Source organism: Pomacea canaliculata, linkage group LG9 (assembly GCF_003073045.1).
Source record: "Pomacea canaliculata isolate SZHN2017 linkage group LG9, ASM307304v1, whole genome shotgun sequence".
Classification (NCBI taxonomy): domain Eukaryota; kingdom Metazoa; phylum Mollusca; class Gastropoda; order Architaenioglossa; family Ampullariidae; genus Pomacea; species Pomacea canaliculata.
In genome coordinates, this window is record NC_037598.1 from 17279242 (window position 1) to 17297052 (window position 17811).

The following is a 17811-nucleotide window of genomic DNA, read 5'->3' on the forward strand; positions in this document are numbered from 1 at the left end:
GTAAAGAAATAAAATAAGGGGGTCAAACATGTAAATGACTGATCCCGAGGACAATGGATTCATCAGGTAAAACTTCCCGTCTCTCTCCCTCTCCCGAGTTCCCCGACCTTGAGGTCCCCCCTCCCACCACACTCGCACTGGTTACCCCCTGCCTCCACAGAGAGGAGTTTGCAGGAGGGACGACAACATTCAAAACATCAGCAAAGCAGAGGTACCACTAAGTACAGAAGGCATCATACATTCAACAAGACAAAAATAATGCGACATGCAAGTCATCAAGGCAGCAATAAAGGGACAACAACAACATCAGCAACTGTGACATCACGACGACAAGCAGGGCTGGGCGTCGGGTGGTTTTCTCCGGGTACTCCGGTTTCCCCCCACCCCCCTTCAGTGCGAAATCAACCAACCTACCTACAGAGCGAGTCACAACGCATGTCTACAGAGTGAAAACCTATTTAATGTACTCTTCACGACTTCACCCAACAGTCAAGAGTACTAGCGAGGATCACACACGTCACAGAATCTTGAAATCTTGTTGGTAACACAACAGAAGACCAAGATGGCTTGTTTCCTGTGTTGGGGACTGTCATGGATCTAGTCAGAGTGCTAGGACTGGGCGCGTGTGTAGATGAAAGCGTGCGAATGATGGACGTTCTCTAAATAGAACGTGACAAATGACGTATAGTGACGTCAAAAGAAATAGTGAGGTAAGGGAGAGAGACGTTGAGAAGAAATATGGAAGCAGAAGGACGTTAGAGGGCATTTTTAGAAGAAGGACGCTGGAGAATAGAGAGAAGAAGAGGACGTTAGAGAGTAGATAGAAGAGGAAGAGCGTTAGCGAGTGGAAGAAGAAGAAAGTTAGAGAGCGGAAAGGGAGAGGTGAACGCATTTGCCAAGACAATGCGATTTGCTAATCCGAGATCGAATGTACTAATGTGAAAGGAGAAACGACTGCCAAGACAGTGAGTTTATAGCGTGTGAGCTGTTCGTTGTACTTTGTAGAAGTGGAGATTGAAGGAAAAACTGTGGTGTTAGAGACCGTTTTGCTTTTATAGTTAGGATCTATTTTGTTGGTTGGTAATTTTGATCAGTAAACAGACAGACTCGTACAGGTGAATCATTCTTCAATTGGAAGAGGCACCGGCGGTGTCGTGACAGGGACTCAAACACAGAAGTGAAGCAACCTTGCGAAACATTTGCTCCCAACATTTGCATCCGGCGTCAGCCACGCACCCACTGCTGGTGCGCCAAGTGCGGACAGTACATGAGTGGTGTGGTCAGTGTGGTAATGCAGTCAGCTACGTGTCTGGACTGGCCGGCAATAGCCGTCTCGTTATAGGCAGTTGATGACAGGACCAGAATCTTCTAGAATACGGCACACGATGTGAGCTGTAGCATCCTGCCTTCTGGCAGTCCGTGTGTAGCAGGTAGGGTGGCAGCCAGGGTCAAACACTGCTCACTGCTATACCAGCATGTCCACGCGCTCACAACACCACTGACATCACTACAGTCTGAGTAAAACCCACTAACACTATATTAACCAAGAACTCTGTACGAGTACCTTCTGTTCTTAGAACACCAGAAAGAAAAAACTGGAGGACGGAAACGGATAGTTGGTTACATGACCACAACGTGTTTACACACTGACCGCTGATCATAAGACAACAATATCAAACAAAGGTGTGTCACAGACCACACAAACATCAAGGGCTGAGTGCGTGGCACTGTAGGCCGAGCGAGAAAAAGCCAATGACAGAGAACAGATTTCGAGGCAAGAGATACAGGGAAGAGAGTGCCACTCGCTTTTTCGGTTTTCCGTTATGGCGGATATCACACACTCCTACTCCCACCCGACCCCCTTGCTCTTCCGAGACACGTGCTGGCTTGCATCACAAGTAAGGGCTACATCAGTTGCTCAGGTTGCAAAATCACTTCCTAGTTATTTATATTTTGTACTTCTTTTAATGCTTAGCTTTGTCTAAATGTCCGCCATACTGAATGCGCGAAAGCGAGTGGCGCCATCTGTATAAATTAGAGAGGAGATAAAAACATCGAGTCAAAGACATGTTGAAAACAAGAAAGACTGGAGCGTCGTCAATACATCTTAACTCTGGCAGGGAGATGATGCGTGTACTTACATGTTGGCATTCACTCCACTGAATCACCAAAGCGGCGAAAATGGAAAAACGAAACAGTTGGTAACAGAACACATGTCGCTTATTATTAGTGCTATCATAACTGTTATTATTACTGGCCACTGACAAAAGTGTATCTGTCCATTGATAAAGCCAGGAGAAAATTTAAACTACAGGACGTGATGTCACGACTCTCACCACCACGACCACAAGCACGTCACGTACAGCAGGCCGGCCACACACAGCACTTCACACAAGACAGACCGGTCACACACAGCACATCACATACAGCAGGCCGGCCACACACACAGCACGTCACACACAGCAGGCCGGCCACACACAGCACGTCACACACAGTAGGCCGGCCACACACAGCACGTCACACACAGCACAGTTCGCCGGGCGTCACTTACTTGCTCTCTAGCGAGCACCAACCACAGTAAGGGTCCCCGGCACCCAGGCACTGTGAGCAGGTCTTGTAGTATCGACAGTCCTGTACTCGCACCTTGGACACCTGCCACAAACAAAACAAACAATCATCTTTAAAACATTTTTTACACCTCTTGGCACGCTCGTGCGCACGAGTAAAGTTAGAAGGTTGTGATGGGGGTGGGTATGACACAAAAGAAAGGTGACGGGGTGAATGACTTATGGAGAACAAGTAATTAGATGATGACACAATGAAAATGAACATTTAAAACCACAGAGGATTCAGGGCTTCTGCTTACGCAAAAAATTGCGTACAGTACGCATTAAAAGTTCGGAGGACCCCTTCAATTTTCGTCAATGGGGTCCCATTCAAATTTGGGCGAAGAACAGGGACCCCTTAAAAATCTGAAGAAAGGGTCCCTGGGACCCCAAAGAATTTAGCCTTAGCAGAAGCCCTGGAGGATGACCTCTGAAACCACAGAGGTATGTAAAATGTGAATGCTGTAGATGGTTCCATATCCGTTGTTTAGCCTATAATGTTCATATATCATTATGTTTCGTTTGGATTCAGATTTCAGTTTGTTCTGTACTACTACACACCCATTTATTATAATTTGATCTTGAACTGCTGCTGTTATTTGTTATTCTCTTAAAGTATTAGCAAAGGTTTCCATGATGAATGATACCAGGTAAAAATACAGAAATCTTCAATGTAAGCCACACCGCTTTTAAAAAACATGATAAATTTAAATTAAAACCCGTACAAAAAGTACTGCCCATGTCAGATGTGTTGCTGTTACATAATGTTTCTTTGCTCTGTCGTGCTTCTGTACTTAGACCTGTGTGTTTGTGTGTCCGCGCTCTTGCACCCTGACAGCAAATAGTGGAGACGGTGCACAACTAACGCCGTCCAACGGTTGGAGCTGTAAAACAGTTGGGGAAGCGGGAAGAGGAGACCTCCGCCGGGTCTTGTGTACAGTTTAACGGTTGAAGTGGTGGTGGTGGTGGTGGTGGTGGTGGGGGGAGATTATGTCTGAATGAAATAACTTGTTAGAAATGATCTATTTGATAAAGCGAGGGCGCAACAAACGGTAAACCTTGCTTTCACCAGTAGTCACCGCTTGTGTCCGGCTCCCTCACTCACAGTCCCGTCAAACACTGACTCTGGGGTCCCGATGACACACAGACCGCACCTTGACCAGACATGACAGTTTGCACGGCTTGCAAGACATGACAGCACAAGACTGCATCTAACTGACTTGCCAAGTACGGCAAGGATCGGCTAACAACACAATTAGCCGACCGTCAGATGGCACGAGGCGCTGTGCGGCCCCCCTTGACGGTAACTGGAGCGGCCATTAGCGCCGCCAGCCTCCGCCGCCCTCGTCCACAGACCATGGAGTGGGCAGGGGGGTGCGTGGTAAGTAGTCGCGAGCCGCCCTCGTCCACAGACCATGGAGTGGGCAGGGGGGTGCGTGGTAAGTAGTCGCGAGCAGCATTTAAGTAGCTGCACTTTGACCCGCGCGGCGTGAGCGGCTGGAGTACTCACCGCTGTGTTGACGGCAGTCGTTGATGATTAGTGTCACGCTCCACTTACTAGTCACGTGGGTGAGGGTGTGCACGCTGCGGACAAATGTCTTCCGCGTGTGTCTGCACTCAGCGGCGGACCATACAATCCTTGTTAATGGACTAGCGGAGTGTAGGTCTTTACTTTTTTTTTAAAATGCAAAATGTTAGACATTTTGTTCTCACCATGCACAGAAAATGTCAACAACGCAGAGGTCAGGATTGTTGGATGGTGTGTACGCCATGAATATGTTGAAGTTGGTAGAACTGTTCATTAGGCGTATCTGTGTACGATTTTGACTTTTGTTTCCTATGCAAAATGTTTGTATGTGTGCATCGCGAGAAGAAATAACCAGACAAGAATGTGAGTGTGAGAGAGAGAGACAGAAAGGAACTGGCATTTCACGCCGAGCCAGAAAGCAAGGCTGTATGACGGCCAGGCAGCCATCCTGTAAACAGATGCCACATGCACAGAAGGAAGAAGCCTGCCGGGGATAAGCACTAAGCACCGGACCGCCCACGAAAGGAGAGAAATAGATGTAACAAGCAAAGTATAACTAGTAAGGAGTGCCATCAAGCGCCATGTTGTCGTTCATTGTATCAGTTTCATCAGTTCGTCAGTTTGCTACTAAGGCCATATGCTGTGGACCGCAGAATAACGGCCTTTGAGCTCATAATCTCAGGACAGTGTGACTCACAGGGTCGTCTAGTGTTCCACACAGAGGAGTCATCTCCGGTGTCCATGTCCTTATGTCAGCTGGAGACAGAAAGACTTGCTCCCGTGTGTGTCAGCTGTGATGGGCGAGTTGGCCATCTGCTTGACCATCACGACCGAAGCTTGGGTACAGTCTCGTGTGACGAGACGAGAAGCTAGTGTGTACACGTGCTATCCCTGCGCTAGTCGCTATATCAACTGTTCTCAGACACGGGACAGGAAGCTGAGTATATATATGGCCCCCTCCCCCACAGTGCGAAATCGCGTTAAGGTGGAAGCACTTTCCCCTTTCAAACACAACAACAACTATGGTCGTGTTATTTGTCTATATTCTCGCCCTTGTCTATCTGCTCTGTCTTGTGTAACAAGGGCACGTGGCTCCTAGTATGTTGGATAAGGGGAGTAACCAGCGAGGTACCCAGCTACACTCCTTTCTTATTCTTTCTTGTGTTCTGTAGCGGAGACGCCAGATCGAGCGGTCCCCAGATATTTTGTGGGGTGGATAACTTGGGGGCTCATCCCGGGGCCGTGGGGCGTCCCCTGTTATACTGTGATCACCACACACACACAAATGAACGCAACTCACGAAGAGGCCGGCTGACAATAAAGATGGGGGTCCTTGCTATCCTTGTTTAATATCGAGACGCCCTTCTCTGTTGCCAGCGCCATGGACGTGAGGGTATTATGGGATGGCTGCATTTTAATCAACAAAACTTAACAGCGGTGGGCGTTGTAATGAGGCGGCGACAGGGCGATGCCAGACCTTGTCTTGGGTAAAACTGGTCAGACCACAGCGGCGCGTGCTGCTGTAACTGCCACATTAAAGTTCAATAATCGTCCCTTCATTTGGCGCGGAGAGTATCATGACAGAGACTACCACCCTCCACGGACCAGTCCCTTCCATCACAGTCCTCGCCCACCCACCCCTACCTCCACTCCTGGTACTTTACTGTACCGGAAGACCGCATAAAGCCGCGATTATTAGCATCTCCCAATAAAATTTTTCTAGGTTCTTCGGCTAAAATGGCTTAAAAAAATAGTTATTAAGAAATCTCGGTGAGCGAATTAGATGACACGAGGTACCGGCCTAAGTATAAAAAGAAAGCTAAAGGCTGCTTGTATCAAGCCAATCAGTCCTCCCATCTCAAAGGAAGGCTAGACATGCTTCAGGACATGTTGTCTGGCCGTATTATTGGGGAGGCAGCCTGTTCGGTTAAATTATTTTTAAAACCTAGGAGAAAGCCAACGAAGATGCAATAAATTATTTTATATTGAATATGAGCAGTTTCTTACATGTTTACAATGCCCAAACACTACCACACAACAACAACTGAACCTAAAGACAGCTAACTCAGGCAAGGGCTGCTAAAAATGGGAATTATAATTATAATAGTAAAAAGACAAACAGGAAGCATAGAGAGATTTAGCAGTCGGTTTTCGGGTCAAAAATAATAAATTCCAGTCAACAACGAGAGCTCCAAACAAAAAGGCTGCAATATATACTAAATCAGACAATACCAACGATGTGATATTTCTCAGAAGGTATCTAATATCATCAGCACCATCTTGCAGATGTGTTTGCAGAAGAAGCAGAAAAATCAGAAAAGGAGACAAAAGTTTAATTAATAAAGTGACAATCTTCACACGTTGGATGGTTGACTGTTGGCTTTAAACACCGTTTTAACAACAAGGTCTACATCACGACGAGAAAGCACTCCATGGGATCCAATAATATTTAAAACCTCAAGAGCCCGGTGAAAAATCCTGCGCCCAGAAGCTTGACAAAATTATAAGAAATCGCACGCGTGTAACTTTAGCGGGTTGTTAACGCATTATTTTAATATCATACTCCAGTATTTTCAAGTGACTGGTCGACGCGGAAAATATCATCAGCCCACAAAATAAATAAAAGAATGCACGGGTGAACGAATGATTAAACGAGTGAATGACTCTTTATAAAGCAATTCAAGATGCGGGCTGTGTTGTAGGCATCGAGCATCAGATAAGTAGAATCAACACCACCAGCCGACAACACGGATTCTGGGGGCAGGGGTGAGACGCGAGGCCTCGTTAGCAGCCTCTCAACAGTAAGAGTGAGTTGTTTTCACACGCCAACAGAGTACAACGACAGGCAGCAATGAACCTTGCCATTATGTAAGTAAATCACAACAACCACTGCCAGCAAAACACACAAGCGAGTGTTAAATTACACAGCATGTTGACGGTGATAGGCTTAAAGAGACAACAGCACATGTTTTATGAGAAATGCCACTTACATTTCATTTACTGCAAACAAAACATGTCTCTTATACGAGATTTTTATTATCTTTACCGGCTCCAAAACAAGTGATTGATCTTGCTCTCAACAGTTTTGTGGATTTTTTCTCTTTTGGTAACAACATAATTTGCATGACAGTATTCTCCTGTGTTTTTCAGTTTACGATAAAACCACTAAATATTATCATATACCTTCAAAATGTCCTTTCATCGGACACTAACCCTCATTAGAGGCTGATCTCACCAGCACACCAACATTCCAGAGGTAGCTTGACTTCCCTGGTTACTAGCGTGAGTCACGTGCACCGCCTCGCGACATCACTGTTCTCGGGGAGACCTCGACCATACAAGCCGTGATCTCCCCTCTAACCTTTTGGTCTGTGGTGACTAAGGTGTTAGACCGCATTTGTTCGGGGTCAGATGTTTGTAATAGCGACTCCTCTCTCCTCTCCCCACCCTATTTTTCCAGCTTTATAAGATACCGTTCAACACCTGGGTCAACTCTGTAAGGAGTCACATACCGTTCAGCATCTGGGCCAACTGGGGGCAGGGGGGGGAGGAAGTTCGCAGCGGAATGGAACCGGTTAATGTGAGCGCCTTCAGGTTTAAACGCAGCACCACCACCACCACCATGCACCATGAGTAGCGATGAGCACCTAAAGCAAGTGACCAAGTGTTGACCTCGACTACACCCTTCCCTTACAAAAATGCACGCGATTGGCGGTTGTGGAAATAATAACTATGTGGTGTACTAGAAGGAAGCAGAGGTGCACACGGCGGTTATCGGGTGAACCTGATACCTGGCGGCAGTCTGCAAGCGACATGTGCAGCCGCCCGACCTGGGCACCTCGCCACGGGCTCGTCTCTCCCATAGACGCTGCCAGCACGACTGAGAGGAGGCTGGCTGCTCTTTTTTTCGCAAACCGTATCTCCTTCTCTTCTTCCCTTCCCCCCTACCATCAAAAACGAGTTTCTTCACATCTGTCAAAAATCGAGAAGCAGCGTGCAAGTGAAAACAGGTCACCAGACCACGAGCATCAGTCGTCAGGACAAACATCGAAACTATCAGCTGTAATGACAGCCAGGGGCCTTGCAGTTCTGTGTGTGAGCGAGACTGTCAGAAAATTCAGGTGACTGATGTCACGGAGAAGAAGCAGCTTCTTGGCATGTCCTTAGTTGCTAGTGTTTCACGCCAGCCAGCAGCCATGAGAAATATGACGCCTGATGGCGAGATCGGAACCAGCAACCCACGGATTCTCACTGCGTGAACTTTATTTACCACCTCGCCACCGGAACACCCACATTTAAGTGTTTGGAGCCTTTACGACAGTCGTCAGCCAGGAACATGGTATGCCTTAACACAGGAAGATGTCACGATGAGTCCCCAATCTGTAACACTTTGGTCGTCTCTCGAGCCCCTCTCACTCATGAGGGCTGAAGTGTCTTGGCACTGTGTACCGCACTCTGCTAGTCGCCAATGTCAGCGCGTGCTGCCAGTGATCAGCACTCACACCACCTTCCCCTCGCCTGGCGCTTTGATGTCTTCACAGTCAGTGCCCCCTGTCTAATTTGTGGATTTTTTAATCACCAGCTTCTATGGAGAAAAAAAAAAATGGCCATCGCTTGAAGCTGAAAAAGAGGAAATGTTAGCTAGCCACGCAAGCGAACAGCCAACGGCTGGACTTTTTTTTTTTTTTCGGTGACTGGCATAGGAAGACTGTGGATGGCGGGGCAAGCAAACCAATGCCCCGCTTTTGATGTTTGCTTTTCTTGGTGAACCTGCTTCTACCCTGATGGTTTTTTTTCTTTTAGAAAAAGACCCGCTTGACCTTACAGGTGACTGATGAGCCTTCCGCTAAAGTAGCATTCCACCTTATAGTTGAGCTAACACAATACCCACCAAGACGGATCGCTACATCTTGTATCCGCACTCGGCACACTCCAGGTTTAGTGACTGATGGAGAAGAGCATCAGTCTTGCTCTCTCTGTCTTAGCTGACTTCTGAAAGACTATTACATTACCATCAGCCACACCGCTATCATTATAACAACCCACTAACTTTTTGAACACTTCATTTTCCTATTATTATTTCCTCTAACCCACCTTTTAACACTGCAACTGAACCCACTTGGATTTGTTTCATTTAGCTACTGACCCTGGTGGTATGGATTTCATTGAAGCTATCCTGATGCCATCTATCTCACTAAACGTCTACTTCGTTCTCGTTCCGTACAGATGGCAACAATTCCTCCCGTGACGACTGACACTGACCACAGTTCTACAAAACACGTCAGGAGCAAATAACCCCTGGCATCCTTAGCCCCCTTCCCCTTACATTATTGTACACATCACAGTCTACGGGATATGAACTGCTTATGTGGCATCCATGACACCTGACCAAGTCAGTCGGATGCTTCACTGCCCAGAAATTCATTTTAAAGACGACGGCATTCCTGAGGTGAAGCGAGGAAAAGTATCGTTGACCGATGACCACTGACCACTTGAAAAAGCGTTCACGAGGGGCAAGCTGCTCTGTGGATTGCTGAGAATGTTGTCACTGGCTGTCTTCACAAGTACACTGTTTGTGTCCCCCCAACAACCTCCCACCAGACACACACACAAGATCAGGCTCCCACCACACACACACAGAGTTCAGGCTCCCACGCAAGGTTGACGGACACAAGTGGTGAATTGTGTTCACACACTAGGCCCTGTGTCTGACATACTGCCATTCTCCCTCCTCATTCCCAAGAGTTTTAATATTTCGACCACGCCTTTTACAAGAGCACTCGCTCTTTATCTGATGTCCTGTGCGCCGCAAGGGATCTCAGGGATCTCAGTGCCCTGACTACAAGGCAGAAAAGAGCGGGGAAAGGAGGATAACCCCTGTTAGCAACGCTGGCACTTATGTCTATCAAAGTCAGCCGCACTTTCGTTGATACCTAGCTATTACCTGTCACTGCATCACCATATACAAATGGAGGGCTTCACTAAACACTACCCATCATATTCAATGTGAATAATAATTTAAAAAAATCACGATTCTCTACATACACACACACACACCTGTGTCCAGTTGTCTCAGGTTAGTGTCCTTACCAATGCTAACACCAGGCGCGAAGGACAAGGTGAGGCTAGAGTCCCTAGACTGACCGCGAGGTGAAGGCTATGAGGTCAAGGTGATGTAATTACAGGTGACGAGGTCATTGCAAACTAATACAAGTTCATACGCCGCGAGATACACCTGGCAGGTCGTGCGAGGCCAACATCCCGCTGGCTCATAGTCCGCAAGTAGAACATTCAGCTGGTGACAGATGGTGACAATACAAGATTGGTTTATAGGTTATAGGAACACGTGATGATCAAACAAGGGTGGTTTACACCCTGTAAAATGAACTCTCACGCCTCTCCCCCCTACCCCCGGTTCTTCCCCCACTCACGTTTCCGGAGGCAGAAGTGACGTGCGTGACGTCTTGCCGCACGCATACAAAACATGGCTGTAATAACTTCTCAATTAGGTGCCAAACGATAGCGCACAATGCCACAAAAATTCGGTTTCATCCCAACTGATGCGCACTGCTTGCATTTCAAATAAGGGAGGAAGAGAAAAACGCCCAGGCCGCATTATGCTGTCAGTGCTGAAAGGCGTTTTTGTTGTTTAAATTGAATCGGTATAAGCGCCATGAGCGAGGACAAAAAGCCGTGGCAACAGGCTTGCAGCTTGACTGTCACCTCTCGCTTCCCACACACAGGAAAGCTGTACATTGTGATCATCGACCTTCAATTCAATAATTTATATATAAATGCTTCCGTGCTGCACTGACCACCATCCTTCACATTGCGCCGACCAACATTCTCGAGCACTTGATACTTCCTGATTTTTTTTTTTTTTTTTTGGCGGTGTCTGCTCCTAGAAATGTCATGTCACAGTCACTGATAACTCGACAACCCGTCTCGGGAGACGTATTCCTTGAAAATCTGGAAACTCTGCTCTGTCACTGTGCATACGAGTCTTGGTATGTTGGGGCGAACTTCTAGAGCTGCTGGAATATATCGGTAGCCTTGGTGTAAGGCTGTGATTATAACATGAGACTAAGTCGCTACCTGGGTACAAAATGAGGGAAATCAAGGAAAAATGCCTCGTCTCCGTAGTTACCAAGGATTGGCGATATACCCTGCGGATATTATGTTAATTTACCCTAAAGAATTTTAGCCATTACTTTATAACGACTGTCCAGGGGTGAAGCAACCTCCGGAGATAAGACCCTCGCCCTTGAGTTACCCTGGGACAACGACACCCTCGTTGCATCAGTGCCAGGCATAGTTGGAACTGCCATCATCTACCTGATCAGCCATGGAGTAAATCTTATTCCTATCTAACACTTTTTACACATCATCAGTCTGACCAACAAACAACCTTTGCTCCATATGTCATCAGCATTAGAGGCTACTAATAGAGACTGTTATTGTTAATAATAATGAGAGGCTGGTGGTGTTGGGACACGAACCGTACGTACAGCTTCATGAGGGAAGCTGTGGCTGTGGTAGCGCACTGTTGTGGCTGACAGCAGCACCAACAAGCTGCCGAGTGCCGCCTTACAACGCTCCTGATGCATGTGACCTCTGACCTCACTCTGCCCTCGCCAGTCAGGGAGATAGCCCAATGTGAAAACTCCTCAAGGTGCGGCATGGTGCTATAGTGATGTGTGGCTATCTGTCGTCATAAAGTCCACTACCTGCCAGTCTGTTCACGCTATGGTGTCCAACTACATCAACACAATAACACCGTGCTTAGTGACTGGCAAGTATGGGCGTCTGTAGAACAGCGTGTTCCTGTAAAAGGAAAACCTTTGCAATCTTTACTGGCCACATTAGTTTGAAACAAGCATCAACAGGAAAGAGGTCTCGCGGGAGGCCGGTTGGGGGTGGAGGGAGAGAGAGAAGACCGTTTTCACAAACTCCCTCCTTGTACCCTTGCTCCTCGTCTTGCCTCTCTCACCACGACCAGCCTCGTGGCTAATGCAAGAACTGTTAGCCAAGAGCAGGCAAGCTGTGCAACAAATGTGCACAGAAGCGTGGGAGCCAGGCCGAGCAAGCGAGTGGATTATTCTAGCACATGCTTGCCTGTAACAGGAGACTGGTGGTTAACAATTCTCGTGTGCAACACGCTCAGGGGGCATGACAACGGAGAACACGCCATGATGTGGGGGGAGCAGCGCGTGCACGAGCGATGCCACTCGCCATCACCCTGTCCTCGCTGCAGCTACTTACTTATAAGCTAGTCTTAAACAACACAGCTTGTCAAAAACTACACTCGGCCAAATGAAATAAACATTTCATTCCATTTAGGTCAAAAGAGTTCCCCCATGGGAAAGAAGATAGGAAAAAGTCAAAGTTTATTTAATTCCTTCAGGAATAAACTTTCCTGCCCTCCTTCCATTCACCACATCGCATTTTTTTTATTTTTAAGAAACTGAGAGTACTTGAGTAGCATGTTAGACTTGACTTACAACAGAATGAGGTGTGTTTGACAGTTTGACAGTGAAAGGGGAAACTTCTGGGTCTCTTGGTTTAACGGACTTTTGATTTGACACGGAAGAATGCCACCTACACCACCAGCCAGCGTACAGATGACAAGCGAGATGCACAATTAGCGAGATTAATTAAGCCACCGCGCGCTGGAACTACTTTGTATGGAGACGTCACGCTTTTGCGCGTGGTTCAGGGGTCGGAGGTCAGTGGGTCACAAACTCAATGCAAGTGACAGAGAGAAACGTGCGTTAAACGTCAAATTCTTACATTCTCACGACAGGCAAAGTTCTTGTGTATGCATTTAAGAAGTTGTGAAGTGTGGGCTAGAAGATCGAATACGTATGATCAGTGGCCTAGCTCCTGGGTGGCTGCTTGGACATTTATTGTTTGGTCTGGGGGGTACTATCTAGACTAGTAACCTCCATCAAGTCAGTCTTTAGCCTACTGTTGTCTATATTATAATATAGCGATAGAAGACAATGTGCAAGACGACAGTGGACCATGCACATCAAAAAGCTGTCAGTCCATCAGGTGTTTTCACCACAATATGAGCAACTGTCTATTTTTCACAATTATTAAGAGACGTCAAGAGTGTTGCAGTCCCATAAAATAAATGATTAAAATGTCACCGAATCCAAGAAAGTAAATAAAAGCACATAAATATTAGATAACGGTCGATTTGAGTTCATAAGCAAAACAATCTCTGCCCTGAAAGAGTGGAGAAGCAGGAGTTGTCGCAGCTTGCCGTGGCATTATCCACTTGGCCACAGGCCAAATCTACATTTCATCTGTTATCATGGGATGTCGGAGAACTGCTTACCGTGGAATAGCGACCCCGTCTCTAAAGATGTAGATGCGACTAAAGCTACCTTGCCGTAGCCCCCTGCTGTCTTATCTGCCGCAACATTTTTGCTGATAGGACCACCACCTCCCCCGACTCTCGCCATCTTCTGACTGCAAACGAACGTGACCAGAGAGTTTGCCTCCCTCAGTTTCCTGTCTGAAGTGCTCCCCTCCCACACACACGCACCTCTTGCCTTACATCTGCAGACAACTGTAGACAAGGGACTGAGGTGACAATATACTTCGATAATCCGACATGTGACCATGAGACTGTGGGCAGGGTACTCGACCACATACCCTCACAGACCTGTCTCCAGATGGTGTGCCACGGCCTGCGCTGGGTTTTCATCCCGCGAGGCGATAGTGCACGTGCAGCAAGCTGACTGCAAGGTGGAGCGCGCCACCAGATACATCATAAATCTTGGCGCACTATCGTGGACAGGCTGCAGGACTGACTTCATATCATATCCACAAAGCAGCGCTCCACATACAACGTTCGCCACACAACCTCAAACATCGGGTAGGCACACCCATGAGAAGGAACTACACAGTTGATGTTTGTCGTTAGACATTCAGTCCAACCTTAAGTCCAAGGGGCGCATACCGACGTTTCTAATGTTGGATACGAACGCAGCCGCCTTCTAATCGTCACTTAAACGTGCAACTGAGAGCTCGTTCGTCAAATCACCCTCGTCTAACAAACTCAAAAACTTGGGCTGGTAACATCTGTCTGATGTAGGGGCATCTTGCTAACATTTGTAAAGGCATGCTGGTTAAAAAAAAGCAAGAGCCTGTCTCGGACGCTTAGAGTAGAGTGTAAGATTAAAACTTGACTTTAAACATCGTCGTTGGCTCGCTGCCTAAAGTGCATGCGTCACGTGCGTGAGAGCGAGCAAGCGCGCGAGAGTGAGAGATGAGGGTGTAGGGTAAAAAAAGATTCGCTCAATTCGCATCAGGGAGAATAATGTTAACATCAATATCTAAATCTCATTTTTTTCGTACACTGAGAAGAGCGAGAAGGCGTGTGGCAGACATGGGTGTCTCTGCTAGCACGTGCAGTAATGGCTCAGTTGCGTGTGTTGAGGCAGACTAGTACAGAGCTAGTCTGTACGTGGGAGGGTCGGTATTCATGACCATATTTCCTAAGCAACTGTGTTGTAGACTATAGTTCCCCGTGAACTGTGCTCACATTTGTGCGCCATATTTATCACGTGCTAGTTACTCTTGGCATTCCCACCCAAGGAAGCCGGAGTGTTAGGGCCAGACACTAAAAGGTCGCGGCTGATCCTCACTGCTACATTCCCTTTGCTTGCTATGTGTTCGCTCATCACCTGGCATTCCACAGGGTGACGTCACGCCTCCCTCCGCTGGCGTGGCCCTCAATCGTTACTTCCACTCTCACATCTAGAAAAAGCCCTGATGTGACGTCTGCTCACCAGCCATCTCATCGAAATACGTCCACAAGACGCTGCGGCTGTCTCCCTTACATGGTCACGCGCGTCACCTGCCTGTCTGAGCTGTTTCCATGTCGTCCTTCCTGATCATCCACCCTGCACGTCACCTTCCTGATCATCCACCCTGCACGTCACCTTTCTGTTCCTCCACCCCTGGCCTCCGTAGAGCCATCGCTCGACTATTTCGCTCAAAACGTTCAAAATAATCACAAGATCCACTTTCAGAATATGCTCCCCTTTGTTCTGCTAATGTCCACTGGTACCTTTTTTCGCGACCAGAAAAATCCCCCAAATCTCCTCCCAATATTACCTCCATCATCATCATCATCAAATGTGCGGGCGGCATAAGAATGTGTGGAGGCCTACTCCAGGCCCCCGCACACGGAACACGCGTTGGTGCGGATAAACACGAAGGACGTGGAGTCCTGGCTGTGTGAAAGGTGATCTGTGTGAATGTGTGAAAGGTGATCTGTCGGCTGCAGCACATGGTGGAAGGTCAGGCTGGCTTGTTGATATCATCCAGAGGCTGGCTGCACCTCTGGGGCAGCCGCTGACTTTGGCTCATATGGCCAGGCGCGGGGTGGCAAACGAGAAACACTGTGCATGTCCCAAGCCCCGGCCATTCATTGCCCATTAGACTGGTGCCAGCATTATCTTAGCACCATGGTGTCACTGTATTATATGTAATAATAGTAATGCAGTGAACTTATACACCGCCATATCCAGGATCATGGCACTTTACAGAAAAAAAGAGATGCAAGCACACACACAGATGCATTCACCATACAGTGTCATATGAGACGAATGTAGCCAGAAGCTGCTCCCAGCATGCACAAAAAATGTTAACAACCATAATACAAGCAGCAAATTCTCCTTTCCACAACAGACATCCCGTCAAAGAACGAATAGCCTTATTTTTTCTTTTTTTTTTTTTTTTTTTTTTTTTTGGGGGGGGGCTGCTCATTGAATGCAGAATGACTATTTGAAAAACCTAAATGAGTTCACAAGCTGCTGGAAGAAAATTTCATGTCGATACAAGCACTGATATTCAGATCCATGAAAATCTTTTGTTAACACTAAAATCCCACACACCAGTACAGTAACCACCGTACAGACACACCAGTGCAGGTAACCACTGCACAGACATCTACTACAGTACAGGTAACCACTGTCCATACACAGGTAACCAATGTACTGACACAGGTAACCAATATACAGACATACTACAGTACAGGTAACCACTGTACATACTACAGTACAGGTAACCACTGTACAGATACACACACCAGTGCAGGTAATCACTATACAGACAAATACTACAGTACTGGTAACCAATCTACAGACACACTGCAGAGCAGGTAACAGATGTATTGACACATACTACAGTACAGGTAACCATTGTGCAGACAAATACTACAGTACAGGTACCAGCTAGAGATGAGGGTGAGCGATGTCAGGTCAATAGTTCAGTATTATCCACCCTGTTGCTACCTATCTGAGCTATTCTCAGGACTTCACTGTTCAGATCCTGCTCTCAATTTCAACACCTGGGTCAGGTTCCTATGGGAGGATCAGGCTCACAGACATTCGACTGAACTACGGGTGCCTGTGCCAGTGTCTGACACGGTCATTTTTAACTGACATTGGGACCATCAAACATGAACTGGTCAAGTTCCCACCTCTATTAACGGTCAGCAGGATGGTGGGAGCGGTGACACTGTACCCGCGGTCATCGATGCAGGCCGCAGTGTTTTCAATTTTACAGCGTGTCAACTGCGTCGGCGCCACAAGTAAACGGTCTGCGGTACGCTATCCGGGCAGGAACTCTGCTGCTGTAATTAGGAATCAGACTCGGACAGTCTCTCGACCAAAGAGAAACTTTACTGTTCCCAGGTGCGTGGTAGCGAGCGGAGGTCCATCTGGTCTGAAGACATCAAGATCATTGTCTTCTTAAGGTTGCACTGAGTCTCATAGGTTCGGCTGTGTGGAGCGACCGCCCTTGTTAATTCGTGTCTGTCCGGGACTATGAATAAGAACGGGAATAGTTCTTAACCGTGTTGTACAAAAGAAATATGCATCTGTTATTGGAACTGTACCGAAATATTCATGTGAACTTTGGTGTTCGGAAACAAAATACATGCGTGATAGCTCATAAGAAACAGCCCCACGGCCGCGATGTTCGAAAGAAAATAAAAATAAAATAAAGTGTACATTTACTGATTTTTGCTGTATATACATTATTAATATCCTTGTTTATTTTAATTATTTTTTGGTCCCTTATTCCCTGATTTTACTGACTGTGTAGATGAGAGTGAGTGAATGGGTAGTGTGTTGTAACGCTTGATTGCAATGATATCTATCGCGCCAACAAGTCCATTACAACTGGGGTAATCAGCCCGTTACAGCTCCGTCACTCTCAGTAATGTGATGAAAATGAGACAGCTGTCGTCTCCAGAAAATGCAATTATCTTACCTTCTGAGGTGTTGTAAGAAATCTATATTAAGTGATTTTCTCGCCTAATCGACTTTGCCCCCCTCCCCCAACCCCAATGGTTCATTCGCTAGTAATCCGCCAAAAGGTAGTCTACAGTCTGAGTAATTTTCCGGAAATCTACCAAAGGTAGCAGCTTCCAGCTCACACTGAATTATTTACCGCAAGAAGGGGTTGCTAAAAGAAACAGCGGGAATGGTCATCAGAACCCCCATGCACATTGAAGCGACATTCTGCTCGTCACGACTGCTGTACAAGTGCGCAGTAAAACCGGGTGTGGTACCCATAGGAACTTGACATCCATGGAAAAATACTGTCATTGTAATGAACAATATACACAAAAAACGACAATTCTCCACAACAGAT

General features: G+C 47.0%; 1 protein-coding gene across 1 annotated transcript in view; it reads right to left on the minus strand.

The window, feature by feature from the left end:
- The window catches only part of LOC112572209 (plexin A3-like), an 87606-nt gene that overhangs the window by 39971 nt on the left and 29824 nt on the right, over positions 1 to 17811 (minus strand). Inside the window, exons 6-7 of the mRNA XM_025251781.1 lie at positions 2552 to 2652; positions 2142 to 2159 (exon numbers count right to left, since the gene is read on the minus strand). Of these exons, the coding sequence (XP_025107566.1) occupies positions 2142 to 2159; positions 2552 to 2652 (119 nt within the window). The remainder of the gene's footprint in view (positions 1 to 2141; positions 2160 to 2551; positions 2653 to 17811) is intronic.